General features: G+C 32.0%; 2 protein-coding genes across 2 annotated transcripts; both read right to left on the reverse strand.

The window, feature by feature from the left end:
• Positions 1–204: 204 nt before the first annotated feature.
• Positions 205–6,802, reverse strand: LOC124531914. The gene is made up of 7 exons (XM_047106483.1): positions 6,686–6,802; positions 5,520–5,750; positions 4,909–5,037; positions 3,674–3,788; positions 2,260–2,438; positions 1,528–1,593; positions 205–568 (listed from the first exon to the last, which is right to left on the reverse strand). Exons 1-7 carry the CDS (start codon positions 6,723–6,725, stop codon positions 483–485), a joined length of 846 nt encoding a protein of 281 aa, XP_046962439.1. The 5' UTR covers positions 6,726–6,802; the 3' UTR covers positions 205–482.
• A 7,897-nt stretch (positions 6,803–14,699) lies between these two features.
• Positions 14,700–22,519, reverse strand: LOC124531908 (phospholipase A1-like). The gene is made up of 8 exons (XM_047106477.1): positions 22,359–22,519; positions 20,104–20,152; positions 19,588–19,697; positions 18,295–18,452; positions 16,767–16,915; positions 16,303–16,526; positions 15,536–15,698; positions 14,700–15,160 (listed from the first exon to the last, which is right to left on the reverse strand). Exons 1-8 carry the CDS (start codon positions 22,399–22,401, stop codon positions 15,091–15,093), a joined length of 966 nt encoding a protein of 321 aa, XP_046962433.1. The 5' UTR covers positions 22,402–22,519; the 3' UTR covers positions 14,700–15,090.
• Positions 22,520–24,611: the final 2,092 nt, after the last annotated feature.

A 24,611-nucleotide genomic window follows, 5' to 3' on the forward strand; every position in this document is an offset into this window, starting at 1 on the left:
GTTAATGAAATATATATAATTTAAAGGTGAATTGCAAAAGTATTTTAAGCTACATGTGAATTACACTTGTATTATTTTACACCTACAAGCTCGTTAGAGAAACGGATTATATACACGGAATATCCCACAGATAACAGTAATTGTATTGTTATTTCATTAAGTTACCTTTTTAATGACTATTGATACCAATTAAAATTATCTTGATTAGTTTATACATCTTGATTTAATCACATAACTTAAAGGCTAACTTAATTAATTATTTAATTAGCTAAATATGAATACAAAACTAAAATAGTTTTATCTTACAAGGCATTGAGTACAAACTATTATTCTAATTAATTAATAATTAAGATAATTATTAAAATAATATTTATAAAATGATTTTATATTCAATAGTATCAAAAAAATTACCAAAAATTTTTGATGTTATTTATCTTTTCAAGTTTTCTGACTTTTATCATACATAAGTCAACAATTGTTGTTCAAACCGGGTGATGAGTGAGTTGAAGCACTGAGAGAAGAACGCCTAGCAGTTGCGCTATAGAGTGTCTCGATAAAACACTGTTGCCTATAAAAGAAAATTTTTATTGAATATTCAACTTATACAAGGTCTTAAAAACTCCTTGGTAGAGTCTTGTACGAGACCGTCTGGGTTGGAAGCACACTCAGATATTCTTTCGCCAGACAGTAACACTCGTTGTTGTTGTGTTTTGTGTTCCAGTTTGTGAGGGAACCACGGGGACATAACCTCTTAGCTGGCAAGGATAGTTCATAATTTAAACATTGGTTAAAGCATCATGGTCTAATACCATTCATTACATACATTCATTTGCCAGTCCACTTATATGTATATCCATGTATATCATAAATAAAAATAAATATGGGTTTTACGTTAAAAAAACTTAGGCCAATTTTTGTTCCTATAACAAATAATAAAACTAAAGTAAAAGTTTTTAATATCTATTCGGTATTTAAGTATAAGACTTATCAAAATATGCATAACACAAAAACCATTGTGAAGTATTCGAAACCTACAAGTTATTTTAATAATTATTTTCTGTCCATAAATTTTCAAGAAGCCGCGAAACTATGAATAACTATAAAAGAATCCGGGACTTAAAATTATATTTAATACAACGAATAGCACAGATAGATACAAATATAGTCCTGTCAATAATATCTATAAAATTTTATAGATCTAATTTGAATTTTGGAGTAAAGTTAGGTAGTCCATTTAACGGAACAGAATATATGGATTTTAAATGAATATGAGTTATAAGTTATTTGTTCAGCTAGCGTAGTTAGTGCGGCCGAGGTACATTCAAGTAGACTAAGTGTTAGTTATGGGTAAGAGAGATGGCTCAGTGGCTAAAACATGTGAATATTAACCGAATATTAAACCCTGATTAGTATATTTGGATCATCTCGTACTGGCTCTGTAGAAATATATCGTGAGAATACCTGCATAAAAAGACCTGAAAGAAATCCTTACAAAAAGCTTTTTATTTTATAATTAAGATTTCTTACCATTGGCTTGTCGTTCTTGCGGCTTCTGGATCTCGTAAACAGCTATATAAGCTGTTGGCATCAGTCCTAGACAAAAAAACCCTTTAGTTTTGGTTTCTTGTTAAAATTTTAATTCAACATCAAACGCTTAGAACATGGATTTCGCAACGAAGCCATTGCAAAAATTCGAAGTTAGTAAACTAAAACTATTGAAACATAACTCACACATGCTATACTTTGATAAACTCATAATCAGATTGGATTGATTGATCTGACATAAGCAGGGACATTTCTGGAGCAAGTCCAACTTTAACAAAAAGTTTAAGAATGTCTCAATAGAAATACTTAGTTGATTTCAACAGTCAAACATCGATGCATGTTCAATAAGTAAGAATAATTTAGAATGAAAGCCTAAAGAAATCATTTGTTTAGTTCAAGCGCATCAACCATAAAGCGTCAAGCACTCATTTTTTCAATCAACCCAATATTCTAATGGCTAGACTATCAAATCAACTATATCATGTCATAATAATCAAATTTATTCAACGAACTAATCACGAATTCCATAGATTAATGGCTTAGTAAAATCCTGCGTCAGAGCAGTTTAGTCTTTTATATTATTATATACTTATATAGTCATCCCAAGATCGAGAGCGGGAAATGGATTTTTTGTACTAATTTTACCCGTTCGAAGTCTGGGTTTTAGGGTCACTAAAATAATACTAATATTTTTTATAATGATTAGATAAATACCAGGGTAATAAATGGTGGTTCGGTTTGCGGTATAATTCGCTGCGGGCAAGCTGAGCGTACATGTGTACTCCTCGAAGGGTTCTGTGACGTCATCATCGTGTACGACCGCTTTTGTTACCACAGAGTACAGTCCCCACGAATCCATTTTCATTTCCGATACAGCTTGAGTTAGAGGTCTCCTAAAATATATTCAAAATTAAGATAAAGCAGACAACTATAACTTTATATACTACGCTTAAATTTATTATTTTTAGCTGTTTCGACTGGAATAAATTTAAAACTCGCTGCAGGCCCAGATCATAAAATGTGAGAGAGTGATGTGCCACATTGACTATAAAAAACCGACCAAGTGCAAGCAGAACTTGCCCGCGAAGTGTTCCGTACCATTATCTATAAAAACGTTAAAAATAACATGTTTCTCTTATGGGAGCTCCCTTTAACATTTTTTATGTATGTTTTCTTTTTATATACAAAAATACTTTATTTGTGCAAATTTCAACGGTCTAACCATTACGGTTCCAGAAATACAGCCTGATGATAGACAGAGGGACGACGGAGTCTTAGTAATAGGGTATCATTTTAACCTTTGGGTACAGAACCCTAAAAATCTTAGAAAATATATATCTAAAATTATCCGAAATATAAGTATTTAAAGAATACCTACACGCATCACAAAAATAGCGTATCAAACAGTGCCATCGTAAGGTTTTCAAAATTTACTGTTAAGATAAGAAGTACGTTATTAAACTGAACTGCAGATTCCAATGTCGACGTTAGTCTTCCCATGTCGAGTATTTCTCGATACTTCATTGAAATATAAATGTTTTCGAAACATATTTAATAAAATTATTTTTAATGTATATTATTTTATTTTTTATTTCATATATTTACATAAAAAATCGTGGATCGTTCAAAATAAATATATTTTATGTTTAAAACCAGATCACATAAAGCGTAGAGAAAAGCACAGAGCAGCAAAGAGCAGCGTGGAGCAAGGTATGCTTGCTAATTTTCAGTGCATGACTTATCTAGAAATATTGACGATGTAAACTATATCGTTATTTGAGTCGAGATGGCCCAGTGGCTAGAACCCGTGCATCTTAAACGATGATTGCGGGTTCAAACCCAGGCAAGCACCGCTGATTCATGTGCTTAATTTGTCTTTATAATTCATCTTGTGCTCAGCGGTGAAGGAAAACATCGTGAAGAAACCTGCATGTGACAAATTTCATAGAAATTCTGCCACATACCTAATTATATATACATAGAAGGACAAAGCCTTTAAATTCACCAATTTGTAATAAAATGGCGTGTTCCGGTTTGTGCTATTGGTAAAGTTTTATAAATTTCTTGCGGGTAATGTCGCACGTTTTCGTAACACGGAATAACAAAATAAACATCCATAATTACTTACCCCTGTACCGATATTATTATCTCTGGCTTTGGATACAAGTCCTCGGCAACACATATCAATGTCACCAGAAACACGTATTTCTTCTCTTGTATGAAATGAAAATTTTTACCAGGACCTAAAAATATATACACTCGAAATCAAACATAATACGTAAAATTTTCAAAGCAACGACAGTATAAGAATTAATTTGATTTTATTAAATAATATAATCTGAAATCTAAAAATATAATTTAAAGAAAACCAGGAATTTCGTTTTGATCATAATTAATATCATATTCCTACCTACCTAAACTTTTTAAGTGTCTTTAGTCAATTAAATAGCTCGTAAAGCTACTGACTCGAATTCTATGTACAGTGTCCTGTACATAGAATTAGAAAGAGACGTATATATGTATATGACTCTTGACTAAATAAACAAATAATCCTCGCTTTTTTAAAGTATATAAATGTACAATGATTGATAAGTTTTGTCTGTTAATATTTTTTCAGTAAAAACAATAACTGACTTTAGCATTTCATAAGCGGGTTTAGCCCAGAAAACATGAATCTTAACTGGGTTGCTGGTTCAAACCCGGACTGGCACCACCGGATTTTACGTTCTGAAAGAGATGATTCTTTAGGGTTTGAAACAGCAATAATCGGTTTAGATGCACGCCTATTAACCAATGGGCCATCTCGGCTCTGAAATATAAGCTTTTATTCATTTTTACTAACCCCTCTATGGATGTTATTTATCTGAAGTAAAAATTATTTTTTGTGAGGGTGAAATTCTGTTGAATATCTGTTAATGTATAAATATAATGCTATAAATCTTCTTACAAAGTGAGACTACCTTTGATTTGCACAGGGGCATCTGCTATGCTTTTTACCTTTTTGCTATTATTCATAAATATATGTTAAATGATTAAAAAATTATATTTCATGTAATACACATTAAAGTACTGATTAATTATCTCAATTCATAACAGTACCAAACATAAATAAGATATTATCCTAACGATTGGAATAAATGGGAACAATTAAAATGTATTTTAAAAGTAATTTAAATAATGTATTTGTATGTTCTATAAATGTTTGAAAGGAAAGCTAAGAAATGTAACAGGAAACTCACAAAGATAAAAAGCATGTTTTATATATACAGCATATAGATACACTACTTGTATATTACCTACAGAGACTCGCAGGTAATGTACGAGTAGAGAACTCGTATAACCTTACATTCAATAAAGCCTTACTGTAAATAAGCATTGGTCGCGTTTGGCGATCTTCCTCCATGAAAGTTGATACTACACAAGTATAGATGCCACTGAGATCTGTGGTGGGTTTCATTATTTTTATAGCACGGTAGGCCTGTAAGGGCTCATCTGAAACGATGGACAAAATAATTAAATATCGATTTCCTTATTTTAGGCAGCTAACTTTTTAATAAGAAATTCTCTCATTCGGCTATAACTTTTACGGTATAGCTCCTGAATACCAACATTTTTATTTGTCATATCTTAATTTAAATCTTATATTTAGATTTATTTATATAATAACTTTACGAATCTGTTTATTTACTTTTGTCGATAAAAATAAATGCTCGTATTCATGAGCTATATTACTTTGATATTATTTTATTTTCGATGTACAAATATATAAAACGATCAATCCAAAGACCGCTACTACCAAAAAATTTTCAAAATCAATTCAATCGTCTGTATAGATAATGCAATGTTATAGGGGGAAAAAAGCGAATTATTATACAATTCGGAAGAAAAAGATACTTTAATATGCTATGGAATTGTTCCATATTGTTCTTTATTTATAAAAAATCGAACAAATGCATTTCGGAAGTCTGACTTACCAGATATTCTAAAATTTAAGTCGACTCTACCCTTAAGCAATCCTACGACCTGCGGCTTAAGAGGTGGTATCCATTGGTACACCAGGCTTGCAGATCCGTTGAAGAACCACTTCATCACCAGTCCCTGTGTGGTTGTGTGCGTACTGAACTGACAGTCAAGAACAACAAACTCTGTGCCCATTTCAACGAGAGATGGTACTTCTATCCTATCAATATTTACAGCGACACATTCTGTGAAAATTTACTGATTTTTTATTATATGTATTGAATTGTAAATTTATTTATTTCCAGTTGTATTCACATTATTATATAAGTATTTATAAAGGTTAGTCGATAGAACATAATAACAAAAATAATCTTTTTTTTTAATTTCGAAATGTTGATCGATCAAGAATTTTGTATATATTTTCAATAGAAATGTAAAAATAAATAAAAATAGATTAACAATAGAATAGAAACAAAAAATCATGTATCAAATCGAATAACTTACCCTACCCTTATATATATCCAACTTTATTTTTACTACATAAATAAATAAAAAAAAAACTTTCCACGTAGATATATTCCATTATGACAAATATTGTTTTGTAAGATATAGTCGAACACACGTCATGAATAATGAATCAAATGTGTACAAAATATGTACCGGCAATACAAACAAGCTTTTAGTAGAATTGGTCTTTTTTCATATTCTTTATTCATTAGTTACGAGCTTTATGAGTAACGATAGTGCATTAGATATTGTCTTTTAGTATCTTGGTTCAATGATTATGTGAATGATTCATTTAGTTTTTAAATCTCAAAACAGTTATTGTGTTATGATTTTAATCATTTATCAAGATCATCGAATACAGAATTTCAAAAATGGAAAGTTGACAAATTTGCATTTCCAATTTTTCTATGAACATTATGTATGTATATGAGAAAAAAAAACTATATAATTATCAGTGTCTAATAAAAATTATATAGAATTGAACCTGGGTTAATTATTTGTATATAATTAACTTAACAAGTAATAGAGAACGAGAAAAACAAACGATAATCAAATCACGAGTTGAAGAGAAAATTAGAAAAAGTTGACAAACTAATCCTAAAAGTTTTACAAGCTTTTATTTTATTACGTTAATAATGTGAACACAACGTACAATTTATAATGGATTACACACGAGCACTCAGCAAGAGGAACACGATCTTCGTATACTCCATTGTATTACATAGCAAGTTATTTAAGTTCGTGTAAAAAAATCAACCAATTCGAACTATACCAGTCATGCTGGTCGAATCGTAGCGACTGAACTTAATATAATCGTGGTACTCTCTGCGCATGCGTATCAGCCTGTTGATTTACTTCACAAATAATGTTTATCATTATTTTTGTATAGGATGCTCGCACATTATTATCATAATTTGATAAACATAACAATATCCCGCTAGCGAATTTATAATACCGATTTACGTTGTGACAAAGCCGAGATGGCCCAGTGGTTAGAACGCGTGCATCTTAACCGATGATTGCGGGTTCAAACCCAGGCAAGCACCGCTGATTCATGTGCTTAATTTGTCTTTCTAATTCATCTCGTGCTCAGCGGTGAAGGAAAACATCGTGAGGAAACCTGCATGTGACAAATTTCAAAAAGAAAATCTGCCACATGTGTATTCCACCAACCCGCATTGGAACAGCGTGGTGGAACATGTTCCAAACCTTCTCCTCAAAGGGAGAGGAGGCCTTTGGCCCAGCAGTGGGAATTTACAAGCTGATGTTGTTGTGACAAAGCTAGGGCACATATAAGATAGCTTACAAACCTTATAATTAACAATTTATTATTATATACATTATTGTTGAATACATAGACATCAGGCTATTATTATTTTGAAATACTTTTTGTCAAAGGTGGCTTGGAGGATATTGTTGAAGCAGTAAGACCGCTTTTCCAAACAATTGTATCTGAACTTAGTTTTATATTTGAGTGTTTGTAAATATTGCTGTTTCAATATCTTTTTTGCTTATTTTTTTTGTATGAATTAAGAAAAAATTAAGCATTCCTTACATCTCCGATGGAACCAAGATGTTACGTCTTATTCAAACACTGACTCACTCACTCTTCAAACCAGCGAACAACACACTGAGTACCTACTGTACTTTGGCGGTAAAATATCTGGTGATTGGGTGGTACCTACCCAAACAGGATTGCACAAAGCTCTACCATCAATTAAAGTGTTGTCTGTATACAACTTTGATTGATGATTCGGTTTGAAAATTAGAAATTATCGACTTTTCACAACTTTTTTTTTTCTTTTGAGACAACATCACATACATTACTCTGATCCCAATGTACGTAGCTAAAGCACTTGTGTTATGGAAAATAAGAAGTAACGACGGTACCACAAACACCCAGACCTAAGACAACATAGAAAACTAAAGATAATCTACATTGACTCGACCGGGAATCGAACCCGGGACCTCGGAGTGACGTACCCATGAAAACCGGTGTACACACCACTCGACCACAGAGGTCGTCAACTACTATGTTACGACATACAAACTACTACTACAAGCAACTACTATTAAAATATCAGCAAACTAAACAAATACTTTAAATATGTACTCGTATGTATTCTATAAATAAGTTATCTCTATAAATTAATGTTTTATTCTTTACAAAATAAAAAAGGCTACTACATACAACTGCTAGTTAATAATAGAAAAAATAATGGTGTCGATAAAGTTAGAATATTGTTTCATACGTTTTAATATTTGACAAGGCGAGGTGGGCAGAACGCTTGCTGACCCGCGACCTAGCTCCAGGGCTGCCTGCGTTTAAATTATCGAAGACCAAGTTTATTGTGAAAATCTCAATAATATCACCTTCATAAATTAACATCAGCTATACACCTCATAAATGAGAATATACATCGAAATAATTCCAGTAATATAATAGTCAATAATTATTTAAATTGAGAGTACTTTTAACATTGTTACTACTATTAAAATATCACCAAACTATACAAATACTTTGAATACATATTCGTATGTATTCTATAAATAGGTTACCTCTATAAATGAATGTTTTTTACTGTTCGGATTAATCCCGCCTGCTGAATTTCACCTTCGGACATCTCGTCAAAATTCGAAATTTCACCCGCACCACTTCGATGCCCGAAAATCCACAACAGCGCGATTTCTAAGACATTTTTTGCCTCGCACAACCACTTTGTGGAACCAACTTTTGCCGGCGGTTCTTCCGAACCCCTTCGACATGGGAACCTTCAAGAAAAGAGCGTACTCCTTTCTTAAAGGCCGGCAACGCACCTGCAAGCCCCCTGGTGTTACAGGTGGTAGTCACTTTCCATGAGGTGAGCCTCGTGCTCGTTTGCCACCTGTGTCATAAAAAAAACATTAACACAAAGAGTTGTCATGTCGTTACGCACTACCGATAACTTTCATTTGTTTTTATTTTTGCATTCGCTTTTTGTGGCTAAACTATAATGCAGTAGATTTATAAAAATGATGATCAATTTTTCCATGGCTTAAAAATAGCACAAACATTTTCCTCTAAATACGAAATGCTGCTTGTGTTTTTTTAATGAAAATCAATTTTTATATATGTTTGTTATCAGCGAATGGATCTAATCCAAAATTAATTTAAGTTAATATTTCAGCGACGTTTTTCATTATTTACTTTTAATATTATATACTCGAGATAAAATATTGTTTATATATACTAAGCTTATAAACATTTTGATATTTAGCGCTATAAAGTTTCATTGCATATAAAATCGAAGTTGAAACAAATTCTGCACTCGTCGCGCCTCTAATCCAATTTTCATATATGTTCCCATAGAGCGACGGACAGCAAGCGCCCCTGCCGCATACTGAGAACTTTACTTTTTAATAATAAAGTGCTATAGCGGCTAAAGTTCAATAAAACAGCGTCGACCAATAGATATCCACTTTAGAATAAGTAAGTATTTCATTCTGAACTAAAGTACCGTTCTTTATTTTACGTAGCTCGTTGATGTAGTTAACCCTGGCTTAACCCATTGTGAAAATTGTTCTGGTTTTGTACACACTCATCAGATACTCTATCGCTGAGCAATAATAGTTATTTTTGTAATCTAGGTTCCCAAGATTGGTGGCGCTTAGACTAAAGGAATGGTTAATATCTCTTAAAACGTCAATTTCGTCATGTAACTATATCACATAATTAAAAAACTATAAGGACTTTGATCTGTTTATGAAGTTTCGGTAACCGCTTGAAGTTTGAAAGCGAACAGTGTCACAATCTCGTGTATCAGAAAGCAGGGAAAGACGTTTTGCCGACATCGGATCTCTCTCCGATCGTGTCAGATTACCGTTAGACTATGACACTAAGGAAGTATATAGTACACTATCATATAATATTTCCAAGTACTATATACTATTAATTATATGTATAGGCTATGCTCTATTATCAACAGCGACCGTTGTTGAATCAGTTAAAACGTCATTAATTAACCATTTCAGTTCCAAAACTTTGAAGTATTAATAACAACTTAATTTATTATATCTGTAAGGTTTATAGCCTTATAGTACGTAACTCTGTTACCTCTTCAAGCTTAAACTGCTTTACAGATTTTGATGAAATTTGGTATGAAAATGGTTTTAGAGCAAAGGTAAGGCCAATCTTCACTCTTCGAAGGTGTGAAATGGAAGTTGACAGTTTCATTGCATTAAGTAAAATTTTATAAATTTCGCGCGGATAATGCCGCAGGAACTAGTAGTAGTACTTTTGAAGTGCATGAAATGAAATTATGTAATGTTAGTCCAGGGATTCAGACTAACAAAATAAATTTTCATCTGTTTTCTTATTTTTAAATTTATTTAACAAGAAATAGTCAAATACCGTTTGAAACACATAAAAGGAATATTAATTTTTTTTTTACTTAAAATAATAATTTATGTACTTATTAACATTAACAAATCACAAATTAGATACGTACACAAAAATATATATAAAATTACATTCTCAAAAGCAAAAGCTAAAAATATGCTAAATTATCTTCAATTACAAATATAAATTAATTATAAGAATTAATTTAAGTATTGCCGATAGAAAGGCACGGGTAAGATTTTTTAATAAGTTAAAATATTTAATTCTTGCACACATGACATCCCTGGGGTATTGAAAAGTTTACATATTATTAACAAAATGCTATACTAGTGGCCGTTCAATAAAACTACCCTCGTCAATTTATGCTCGCATTAGGATAACTAACAACGGCCGCGAGTTACGTCTGTATGTTACTGTAAACGTGGTACGATGCTAGTGTTAATTTTTTAGAAATCAAATGTTTATACCTATATGTATTTGCATATATTAAAAACATACAAGTACAATGTAATATTATTTAAAAATTTAGATGAATTATTGTAATGAAATGGCTTTTTTAATAGACAAATTCAGAAATTTAACACTCAATAATTTATTGATTTAATTTTGAATAATATTATGGACCAAGTATGTATAATACATAATAAGTACCAACTTAATCTAAGCGTGTAAGCTGAAACGATTTTATACACTTTCGATATTACGTTACACAACTTCAAAGTTCATCACCTTAACTTAAACCTAACTTTAGAGATGTGATTCGATAAAGTTCTATTAATTTAACAGAAAAATACAGGAATTTGTTACATATCATAATTATTTAAATTATACCGATATAACTATTCTACCGAATTTGAGGAAATTTGGTATGAAGCAAGCCGCTTCACATGTGGAAAAGCCACGAGCAAACAATAGCTTTTTTTTATTAATATTATCATATTTATTTATATAAAAAGGATTATATTTAATAAGTAAGTTATTTAATATTAGTTAAATAAATGATTTAATAATGTATGTCAAAGTGTATCAAAATTATGATATGAAAATATTTCGTGCTACACGCAGGCCCTATATCACGACATTTTAAAGTCACAAATTTTGAATTTTAATTGACGTCGCAATGCAAAACCTTGTTTATAATTTTGTAAACTACTTACAGTCACACAAATTAAATACTGGCAGGGTATTTGGTTGATTATAAATTTAATATTAAAACGTCATAAGTTATTCTATTCACTGTTAAGAAAGAAATCCTTTCAATTCCAAAAACTTTTTTTAAATTATTTTACTTAAAGGAATTATATAAAGCTAAAATATACAGTCGAAAAATAACACAACCTCATATAGCGATTAAGTTTTTCGCTCGTATGTATGCATTGTAGAGGCTTCCACTTACAGAGGCTGTTCTATTTTTCCTAAGCAAATAAAAATTGTCAATGATCTGAATCTAAAATTATTTTTTCAATTATAAATGCTCAAGCCTCGTCCACGACAACTGTATAGTGTCATTCCACCCTGAATTAGCTTGAATTATGAAAACGATTGCTACTCAAAGAAAATCCATAGTTCCCCTCATATGTAATTACGGTCTACGAGCCAACAATAGCCACTCGTTTAAGATTCACTTTAATTTGAGCTTTTATATGGACAATATCATTCGTTCATTTATAGATACTTTATTATGAGTGAACTGTATTCATTCATTCCATTCGTAAGTATAAGAGAAATGTACTTAAAATTTGCTTAGGTATACATTTTATTTAAAAGTGGAAGTCTGTTTCATCGAATCTGATGCTAATTTTCGTTTTATCGATGCCGAAGTTGAAAAAACAGAATGAACTGGCCACATTGAGCCACGTCCACATCTCCCCCACAAAAAAGTTTGAGGGCTTTAATTTAGCTCGCTGTTAATTCGTACACGACTGATTCAAAGGCATTGTCGGCCATTATTGAAAGCGTAAATTGTCAAACAGATGCTGCGAACGACTTCGGTTACGTCCTGCCTGTTTTAAAACGCAATGAAAATTTTATCGACAACGTCATGGATACATGTGTAAATGGAAGAGCAAACACGACATTTATTAATATTCACAAATATTTATTTAATAGTTTCATAATCGACTTACATTAACACTTCAACTAAATTAAATTATAATCATCATAGTATAAATAAATTCAAGAGCGCTGGATTAGTTTTCGCCCAGCAATTCTGTCACCATTCAATGCGATTATGCATAGCCATTTTTATTTTTTTTTATCTTGTACAATTACAACCTTAATGTAAATACATTATGTAAATTAAAATAGACATAAATAATTTATAATAAATCTAATATTCGAGTAACGCTCTTAAAAATTCATACATCAAAAATATATATAGTTTTGTATGTTATAGCAATGTCATACACATTTTACACAAATATATAATAATATTATAATCGCTAACATAATCGATGTCTTCATGGTCATGGTCTTCTTAGGGATCCTTTAGGATTGGAGCTCATTCTACTTCGCTATTCCAACGCATGTCTTCGCATGTAAATGTGGCAGAATTGATTCCTAAACACGCATGCTACCTGACAATTTTTCCGTTGCCGTAAATAAATTATAATGAGGACGAATTAAGGACATGAAATTCATTGGTGCTTGAACGCAAAGGCATGAATGGGTTAGTAAATAGGTTGAAAATAAATGAAATCAAAATCTTGTTACATATAATATTTTTGTATGTGTGTATATTTCACTTAGCTACTTCTACAAGTCTAGTAGGATTTGTTGTTTCTTTTAGTAAATGAGAGAATTGATTCAAAGAATTGGACGGTTATTTTGCTATATTTGAATAATTTTTCCGTATGTGTTTATGCTGATAGAGCTGAGATGGCCCAGTGGTTAGAACGCGTGCATCTTACCCGATAATTGCGGGTTCAAACCCAGGCAAGGACCACTATATATATATGTGCTTAATTTATGTTTTTAATTCATCTCCTGCTCGGCGATGAAGGAAAACATCGTGAGGAAACCTGCATGTGTCTAATTTCATGGAAATTCTACCACATGTGCATTCCACCAACTCGCATTGGAACAGCGTGGTGGAAAATGTTCCAAACCCTCTCCTTAATGGAAGAGGAGGCCTTATCTCAGCAGTGGGAAATGTACAGGCTGTTACTTTACTTTTTTTACTTTATGTAGGCAACTCTTAAACGGTTGGACTGACTTAGTTGAACTTTTTTGAGATGATAGTTTAGAGTAGACCCGATTGATGGCGACGTGATTGGGAAGTAAATAAAATAAATTATCTTACTTATTTCACCGGGATGATGTCGGGATGGAGAGCTAGCATAATTATTACAAATGTTAATTTTATTTATATCCCTTGAATTGTTTAAGATATATTAATGATGTATATACATTTGGAATAAGTTAAAAAGCAGCTATTTAATCCTTAAGTGCTTAACGATTTCGGCGGGCTCCTCGTGAAACTTCAATAAATGATTAATTGGTCAATTTTTCACGAGTCACTCTTGTGCGATGTTAAAAGATGTTTCTAATGTTACTCACATTAAATAGAAATGGAAATGTGTTCGCCAGAATACGCTGAGCTGATGAGCTATGAATAATAAATAATTCTTGCTTTCTTATTTTCGCTTAATTGATAGTCAATATTTATTAAATCTGTCTACTTTTAATAAAAATCTACCATGTGTATCTAGTCAATTGGAGCAGCGTGGTTGAATTAGCTCCAAGCTTCCACCAAGGAAAATAAGGCCTTGGCGAACCAATGGGCATTTAGAGGCTTTTATAGTATTTATTAAATAACATAACTTATTAAAATTACATAACATTTTTATTCATAAATAATCTAAAAATCCTTTCAGAAAACTAATAGATATTTTTTTAGTTCTATTTATTTCAAGAGCGAAATCATATTATTTTTTGTGAATACCATGATTGTAGTTATTTTTGCTGTAATTCCCGAAACAATAGGTCGAATTGATTTTGAATTTAGCATAGTTACACCTTTCGCAACGTAGACACTCACTAATAAAGGATACTTTGCATCAATTGTAACGAAGTTGAGACAGACAGCTTGTCAATAAATAAAAATAATTAGTGGCCCGTAACACGTAACACGGCTTCACACGTGTGACATCATTTAATTTTTTACATATTTACCTTATTTACATACTTCTGTTGCTTTTTTCCGATATTTAACAATTGTCGTTCTATTTAAACCAATTTACACAAAAACTTTAATAAATCATATACACAAACCTTCCTTATGAATCTGTCTGCCTATTAGTGAAAACCGTATGAAAATCCTTTTAGTAGTTTTGGAGTTAATCGCGAAGATACAGACAGACGCGGCCGGGGGACATTGTTTTATATGTAGTGACTAACAAGCCTAGCTACGCGTTGTTCGTTATACGCTAAATCATATTGTATGATAATATTTAGGCAAAACCATCCCTGAAACACGCTGAACATAATAGTACAAATTTTATATGAAAATATTCACCGGATTTTGCGAAATTCGAGTACAAATAAATACAGCGATGTTTTTGAAGATATACATTATACACATATATTTTTTTATCACTGAGTAGGAGGTGATTAGGTCAAATCAATGGAGACATGGAGTTTAACTATATATGCGCGAAACAATATTTATAATAAAATACAGACGCATAATTTATGTATTATTAAAGACCTTCTCTTCCAATGCCATAAGGTGATTCAGATCTAGTCACGAGATAGTAATTTCCTGGACGCCTGTAATCAATGAAAACATTATTTTAAATTAATACAATTTCATTAATATATCACACGTTCATTGAAGAAAGTATTTTAAAAGCTTAAAACAAAATTAATGTGTAATGATGTAATAATAATCAATGTTAAAAAATTTTGTACTTGAGAAAATGTACGTTTTTTTTTTTAAAGTACTTAAACGTTATTGATTGCGTGCATGTGTGAGTTCATAAACGTGTGTGCTTGTGTTCATGTAGGTGTTTATAAGTTACTTATTTGTCATTCGCATGAAAAGTACTGAAAATAATTTAAGGTAACGCTTCAGAAAGGAACTAATGTTTTACAACTAGAAGCGTGACGCTAAACGTATATTATGTAAAATAAAAGGCTACTTACAAGTTTTTATCATATTTGCCAAGATACAGCGTCACAGCTTCCCTCTCAACCTTAGAATAATTCTTCCAAGTCCTGTAGTTCCTAGCGTAAGATCCTATTAAAGTTCCCGGATATTTAATTGCATCCACCAGAAGTTGCCAACTCCTATTGTGACTGCATAAATCTAGAAGAAATTCCAAATGTATAAAATATTTATAGTATAGTTTAGTATATATATAATAAAATGAATTTGTACACAAAACACAAAAAAAACTATGTGGGACACCCGTTTGGAACAGAGAAGTCATTGCTATATAATATTGCAGATACAATGAATTACATAAAATTATTTGAGAAACAAAACAATAAGAAAAATTAGGTTATATAATGCTATATGAAACCGTATATAGTAAAAGAAAGAGAGTAAAAGTAAGAGATGGAAAGGTCGCATGGAGGAAGCCTGACGCTTTTCCTTATGTGACGATTCCTCTCGGTTTAATATACTGTAAGCCATGTTACCAACTTAAAATAAATTTAATAAAAATTAAAAAGTAAGTAAGTAGTAAAAAAGTTTTTACTATAATGTGTTTTATTCCCTTGCCTTGCTTTACTAGCATAGATTATTTGCTGCTGATGTTGAGTAAAAATATAAAACGCCAAAATGAATAAATGTAAAAAAGACAAGGGCAACTGGAAGCCCGGGGTCGTTGTAAATTAAATTAAAAAAAAACATAGATTCCTTATATTGCAGTATGATTGCATATTTATCTGAAAAAATCATCACTCACCGTCTTTAGAAAACATTGGTGTCGGATGATGCGGACAGCCTGGTTGCTTAACAATGGGACCCATCTTGAAGTTTGGCCAAAAGTCTACCGTGCCTGTTGACGTCCTCATGCCGTACTTGTTATAATCCGTATGAATAATATCTACGAACGCAGCCGAAGAGGTGTCAAGTTTTTGACTCCGTTTCTTCTCAAAACCTGCAGCAGCGGGATCTAAACCCGTGATTCTAAAATATTTTAAAATAATGTACATTAATCTATATAATCTATAATACAAAAACAAACCTTCTTCATTTATCTGATGTTAAGGATGAAAAAGTAGCTTGTGTTCTTCCTTAGTAATCAAGCTTCATATTTCATTTCATCAGTTTAATCAGAATCGGTTTGGCAGTTTGCAGTCTTGTAGAGTTTTTCTTATCGGTAACTGAAACTAAATTATGATAATATATAGGGGAAAGTAAGTTTACCGTGGCAACACTATTCCTTTTGACGCCAAGTTGCTGCCAGTAATGCCCCAAATATGCGCACCGAGTGAATGACCAATGAGATGAGTTCCATTCAAATTTAGTCCAGCCTTAGCGAGACTAATAAAAGCATCGACAAGATCAACTCCCAGCTAAAATACACATAAGGTACAATAAAACAAAGATTATCAAAATAAAATATGCGACTGCTGGACTAACGGCGTTTGAAGAAAATTCAATGCTGCTCACATGAACTTCTCCCTATCATAGTTAAGATACAGTTGTTCCCACCACTGAGCTAACTCGGCTCAAAGGCTATTGAAACTAAAACGTGCAACTACATTCGAAAGCGTTTGAAAGAGTTATAAATTATAAGCAAGTCAGAAGAGCTGACCGATTTTAGTCGATGACCATTCTTAATGAAGACTAAACAAGGCAATGCAACGTGCAGGAGATATAACAGACACGTGTGGTTTCGCCACCGTATAATGCAGGGTCTTGATGAGTTGGATGGATGAAACGGACGCGACAGTAGTGAGTCGGGAACATACATTCTTAAGTAAAGTACTACACTATCAAACTGCTCATCTGCTTGATCTCGAGTAAACCTTGTAACCAGTGAGGCAGTTAATATTATTATTATTATACAAACGATATTGTTATTTTAAGTGGTCAATACTATGGGTACTGACCACTTGGGCGCTATGGGCGTCATGTCAAACACGCCAGCAACATTGGGAGATGTTTTACTAACGCACCCTTAAAATCGGAACACAGCAATACTAAATTACTAAATGAGCGGCTGGTGCCCAGGGATGCTTGTACAAAGTTGTTATTTATTATGAAAACGTAAGTAAAAAATAAACGCGCGGTTGCAGCTATTTGCTTGTGTACTAATTGGCTACGAGTAAAACGTTTTGTGTTCCTTAATTAAGCCTCGGTTAACTCGATTTGCGAAAGTATCTCCAATACGCAAACAGTGAACAAAACACAAATACATTTTAATCATCAATTGAGAAGCACAATTATATAAAAACAGTAAATTAAATTACGTTTTCTTTAGCTCGCGTTGCGGGTTGATTACAAGTATAACTATATATTTTACCTATTATTTGTATAGTAAAAAAAAGAAACCATCCTATCCTCATGTCAAGGAAAATATTTGTTATCAATCCGCCAAGCGACCCGACATGGTTCAGTGGTTAAAACACGTGTATCTTAACGGATGATTGATCTCCATGCGCCAAATATTTATTTATAAGTAAACCTGCATGTCTAATTTCAATGAAATTCTGGTGAATGTGGTTCTACCAGCATCGAAGTAGCGTGGAATGACAAAAACTCCTCACCTTAGTACATATAATTAAACAAGACAAGTATAGATAAGGCTTGTATAAAGTTATGTAACAAAGTTTAATACGGACTTTCCGAACTGGAGAACTCTTTCCTCAATCGCGATGGCAATAGAAGTTTTGAAACGGCACACGCGAAAGACTTGGGTTTTTGTGAAGGCAATTCACGCGTTATTTACCTGTCTGGCATTGGGGGCAGCCCAGTTGAGATAGGAATTGGCAAGATTTGACGTTGGCGCCGAAGCCAAGTAGTCCCAATTGAGTAATACTACATTACTTTCTCCTTGGTTTAGATATGTGGTGATGACTTCTGTGACTGCTGGTCCAGTTGGCTTGCCTGAAATGTGATATACTCGTATGTTATACGTTACAAAGGCAAATTCGTCAAACAATATCTACATTTGGGTTTACCTTATTTGATTTTTCAAATAAGCCTCCGGACTCCTCCCGTACTGAGAAGAAGGCTCTATCTAATAGCTGATCTAAGGTTGGCAGTTTTACATATGGCAGAATTTCATCCGGCACGAGAATTTTCTCACGATTTTCCTTCAAAGCCGAGCACGATATGAATTATAAACGTAAATTAAGCTCTTGAAAACTCAGTGACGCTTGTCTGGGTTTAGTCTACTCTAAATTCATAGCGACTGAATATATCTCGGCCGCGCTAACTGCCTTTAAGATAGTCTAAATTACGCGCGCTGTCTGTTTAGTTTAATAGCCAGCTTATACGGCTTCGAATTCCGAAGTCCCAGGTACGAATCCGGCGTCCAACTAATAAAGTTGTTTCTAAGAATGTTTCAGCGTTAAAGACCGACAAAGTGCCCTTTTATTATATATTGCGAAATTGACTTAACTTAGACCAAGCAACGTTTTGGTTTGGTAGTTTTACTTGGATTTATAGTAGTTTTTGGTTATTTTGTGGTGAAAAGACCGTCGTGAAATAACCAGAACGTATCAAAACATTCTGACGTATAGCCTATTAAAATGGAAGAACGAGTTAAACAAACCTTACAATACGTATTTCATGCGATTTACTAATAGCTCAGCTATGTTGTTTATAATTAATATATATAATTATAATACAACACAATTACATTTAACTGTTTATTTCCACTAAATTTACTTCTAAAATTCCAATAACAGTTTCGCCGAAGTTCATAACACTATTTTTTCGGAAATCAACCATCATATAATAAACATCATAGATTATATACAAGCTTTCGATCAATTATATCGCATCAATTTGCCTTCAAATGTTGTTTATATTTCTCAATTTATTACCCAATATTCTAAAGGGTGATTCAGTAAGCCAATGCTTCTTCTCAATAGAACATTCGTATAATTTCAGCTGTGCGAACCTAGCGCTACTTTTTTTACCGTTCTTAAAGCGCTTAATTAGGTTACCTAAGGATGATATAATATATATACATACATTTAGAAAGCACGTCGTAGATTTATAAAAAATAGGGTACCTGTAAATCCGTGAGCAAATATCACAGTCCCGTGATGCGGCTTGTACCACGACGTGAGAAATATCTCGTGAGCCTCGGATATTGAAAATTCAGTGAAGTTGTTGAATGAACTGGAAGAAATAGGGTTTGGGGTTATAAAATTTTATGTAAAAAAATACTTAATACATATATAATACTAAATAAATTGCTTTATTTCGTCAATAACATTTGGCTCGAATTCAAACCTGAGCTGAGATGGCCCAGTGGTTAGAACGCGTGCATCTTAACCGATGATTTCGGGTTCAAGGCAAGCACCACTATTTATACCTATGTGCGGTAAATCTTGGTTTTCAATATCATGAGATATTGAAAACCAAGATTTCTCTAAACGTATCGATAAAATCATGCGTACTAAATAATATTAATACTTAATGCTCCAGTTTGGTTATCAATTATAGGTTTACGAAATATTACTTAATCAAATTATTATATTGTGTGTATTACAAAACCTGGAAATACAAATAAATTTATACTTACTCGAAATAAAATCTTAACTTTGCATTTCGATCGTTCGCGCCACAGAAAGCTGTAAAAATAATAATAAATACTTTAAACAACTTAATAGAAAATCTATACTAATATTAAAAATGCATTAGTAAATGGTTGTTAGACAGGTCTTTTTTTGTTTTTTTTCTCGCTGGAAAAACGCTTTACGCGCTTCCCCCACGTGATGGAAAGTGGGCGGTGTGTGGGACTCCCCGAAACCCTGGACGCCGAGTGCGCCCAAGCACACCGGGTTTACCCACTAAAAAACCAGCGGTACCCTCTCCGTCTTTCGGCGGACGCCACGGGATCGCTACCTTACGGTCGGCCCGCCTATGCGGGCCTGTCTGGTTGTAGTAGGCAGACATGCCTGGAACTCTTTCAAGGGCAAATCACTGAACCCCTACATTTTGTTATGAAACAAGCGTCAACTCTTAGAAAGGACATAGCTAATTTTTTATGCCTGATGCCTCACGACCAACCCTTAAAACACGAGCGAAGCCGCGGGCGTTAACTATTTATTAGTGTATAAAACGGTAATATCCATTTACAATAGGTAATTATAATATAAGCTTAGGTATTTTCATTTCGAGTCCAACTAAATACAAAAATAACGAAAGGATTCATTTAATTTTTGAAGATGTCATTTTAATATTTGTGAATTATTAAATCGAAATATATGGCGCCTTTGAAAGCTTTCACGTTGAGCGCTGTGTGTTGATTAAGATACATCATTATAATGTATTAGTTAGCGGATGTGAATCTCGCAAATTATTTAAAATACAAATATATGTTACTTTAATATTTCTGCCTGTGATGATGCCGTGAATAAAATAGGTTTTTCCATAAAATTATACACTGAATCATGTTTAAATAAAACTGAAATAACTGTTTAGTCAATAAATGTCACAAAATTTACAAATTAATCATTTAAAATATTTTCAAGAAGAAAAATTAAATCAATAAAAATAAATTTAAAGAATAACCTGTATTTTGGCTTTAAAATCAATAGTTAATAATTCATCCTGACTCACAATATATATAGGTACTCAATATTACATATACTCGTTGAAAATCAAGCAAACATAAACCGTAAATAATAAATGTTCAAAACATTATGTCATACGAATTTCACATAAAGATTTTATTCCATAAAACATCAAAATAAAAATATCCTGAGCAATTTGTACAATATTGATATCGTACAAAACAAACATATTTTATTTACCGAATTCAGATGGCTAAGAGATAACCTAGTTACCTAAAATACACTGAAAAAACCATCAACAACGCGTGTTTCAATGTTTGCACAATGAGTCACTGGCTAATTGAAACTTAATTATAATATTTTTTTAACTATTTGTTTGTTAAAAATTTTACTTGAACAAATTATTTCGACAAAGTCTATCTCTAACGCATAACATATCTGTACAAACGATTCATAGCAATAAGTTATTGTATATTAAAATAATTCATTACCATAAGATGAAATGACAAACTATATTTTAGAGTAAACCAAATAGATTAATCGAATTATAAAAATTACACGTCGCTATGACAACCTTTAAAGATAAGAAAGCACTATCTTCTTAGTTCTTAGTGTGGTACAAGACTAGTTTTATAGTCCAAAAGTCGTTTGTTATATTTATAGCATGTGACCTACGACGATTACTGGAATATTGTCCATTATCATAACTTTAATTTGAATTTCTGATCTGAACTGTTACCATATAAAAATGTTACAGTATAAAAATGTTACAGTATAAAAACTTTGATTTAAAATGCCTATAATTCATTTCAGCAACAATATTTTGCCAATTCTAACAGTCGTTTCTTTAAAACAGCAAAGATTAACAAACTAATAAATACATTTCTGCACTACATATAAGTATCTGTATATAACTTTAAACGAAGTCGGACGAAAACGAGTTTCTGTAAAAGCGGCAGGATGACTTTTTAAAGAGAAATTTTGATAAACTCGCGACGTCATACAATGTGTTGATATAAAAAAGATGATATTTTTCTGTTTCTTTTTTATGTTAGCAGCTTGTAGCTTTATTACCTCGTATAAAATAAAAAAGTCTATCACGAGTCATGTCATTATGTTTTATTTAAAAAAAAAACACACTTTCTACATTACTTCATTTAATATTCACCAGAAATGAATGTGTTATTAAAATTAATTCTAAGATTATTAATAGCAGTTATATTGCTTTATTAAATAAATATGTAGTAATTATCTTACTCACCAAGGATCACGAAAAGATACAACCCAAACAGACATGTGTTCATTTTGCGTTTTTTGTAACTAGTCGTTCTTTTGTTTGGCTCCTTTTGTTTATATAGGGGCTGATATCTGAGTGTCCTTGCGGTAAGCCTATTCGTCACCTTGACATTATGGATGATTAAACAATGATTCGATTTACGAATTACACATTTAGGATCTATTTTTGAAATAAAATTTTGCGCTCGTGGTGTGTTTTGACTCGGTGTAACCCGCATTTAATTAAAAGCCAAATTTAACAGTGTTAATGAAACCAAAAAATAAAGCCTTATAACATCCTGACAATCGATTTTTTTGTGATTATAATTACTTATATATACGTATGTACGTCTAATTTTGAAAGTGCTTCAAATCGATAAAACTTTCTACAGACTGATTTGAATGAAATATTAAAAAAAAAAATTCATACAACTATTAATAATCGGGACAGATAAACAGCCAATAAAATATCTATATATATTCTTTATTTAAAAAACTTTCAAACAACCTTTAAAATAAAAGACAATTTTGACAGATACATCAATGTACATATGTATATGTTTGAGTTACATAGGGTTTGAATTGGCCCGTCCGGTACCGCGCCCATTAGCAATTATTCTGCTACCAAACAGCAAACATTTGTCAGGCCTTGTTCCGGTTTGAAGGGTGATTGAGATAGTGTAGTATGCACAACTCGTCTTCGATATAGCTTTGTAGGAAGTTGTTTGTACTTCTTACGGTCAAAACAGTTAACAATCAGATGATCAATTCGATCGTCTGCACTCATTTAATATGACAAAAAAAAATACTATGGAGTATCAATACCGATGCCACTTTTATTCTCATTTTAAGTATTGTAAACAAATATATAATACAACGTTTCGCCCCCGGCTTCGCTTGCGTTTTAGGGTGTTCGTTGTCATGTCAACACATGTAAAAACAATAACCTATGTAAGGACATAGACACCACGAAAGGTCTTGGTGTTCAAGTTTGCTTCATACCAATTTCATTTAATTCGGTTCAGCGGTTTCGTCATGAAAGAGCGACAGACACAGTTACTTTCACATTTATAACATTAATATAGACTAATACTATACATAATACGACTTATCTTTACAATCAAATATAAATCGCACTCAATATCACTAATGTAAATACTAAATAGCAACACTCATTATTTAAGTATTTAAATTTTGGAACACACATTTAATTTCTTTATTTAAATTCAGAACGTAACCAAGATTAAAATTGTTCATCATAGCCACTTACCTATAAATACTTAATAATTATATTTGTACTATTTTATATCTTTCCTTGAAGATAATTGAAAGCAAACGGGATGTATAGTCTTAAGATGTTTACATACACTAGTAATGACATACAAATGAATACATTCCATTTATTACAACGAGCATTTGTTCTAAAGTATATTCTCAAACTATGCAACTATTTTTTTATATCATGTTTTAAAATACCTATATCGAATCGTAATTTAAGATAAGATACGGGACAATATAAATACTTTAGGAAAACACAAACTTATTATGATTACAATCTATTTAATCATATATATATTATGTTTATTTGAAGCTCTATTCTACATTTCTTATCTTATTTATACAGGTCGTCGTAATTGAATCAAAAAATCAGAATAGAAAATTTGCAAACGTTTTTAAGATATAACACATTCGTATAAAATAATGTTGTTTATGTAATAAGATTGCGAATGAAACAACAAACAGACAGATTCACTTTCGCATTGAGTTTCGGACAGCTTTGCAATTCGTAAAAAATCACTTCGTATCTCACTCCTAAAATATTGACAACCGACATACGCCATTTTGATACAAGTAACCTATAAAATTTATAATTATTATAGTCAATGCCGTATATCACATTTCGATATTTCAAACTCGTGTTCTGCGGTGAGTTCCGAGTTTCTTGTTTCAGAATAGCCCTACTGAACAAAAAATTAACCAACGCTCCTGTTACTTCTCTGCATACAATAAATCGTGTTTATTTATTCATTTTTAACAGTCTTATTAATTTTTCACTATAAATTATTCAGATTAAAAGTATGCACAAAATTTTTAATATAACTTTTATTTAAAAGTGAAAAGTTTCAGTCTTAATAAAGATTAAAAAACAACAAAACAGATATAGACTAAAAGTTATAATAAATCGATTTTTATTTGTGGTTCAGTTATTTCTTTATTTGAACAACGACTTAACTATTTT

Source organism: Vanessa cardui, chromosome 8 (genome assembly GCF_905220365.1).
Source record: "Vanessa cardui chromosome 8, ilVanCard2.1, whole genome shotgun sequence".
Classification (NCBI taxonomy): domain Eukaryota; kingdom Metazoa; phylum Arthropoda; class Insecta; order Lepidoptera; family Nymphalidae; genus Vanessa; species Vanessa cardui.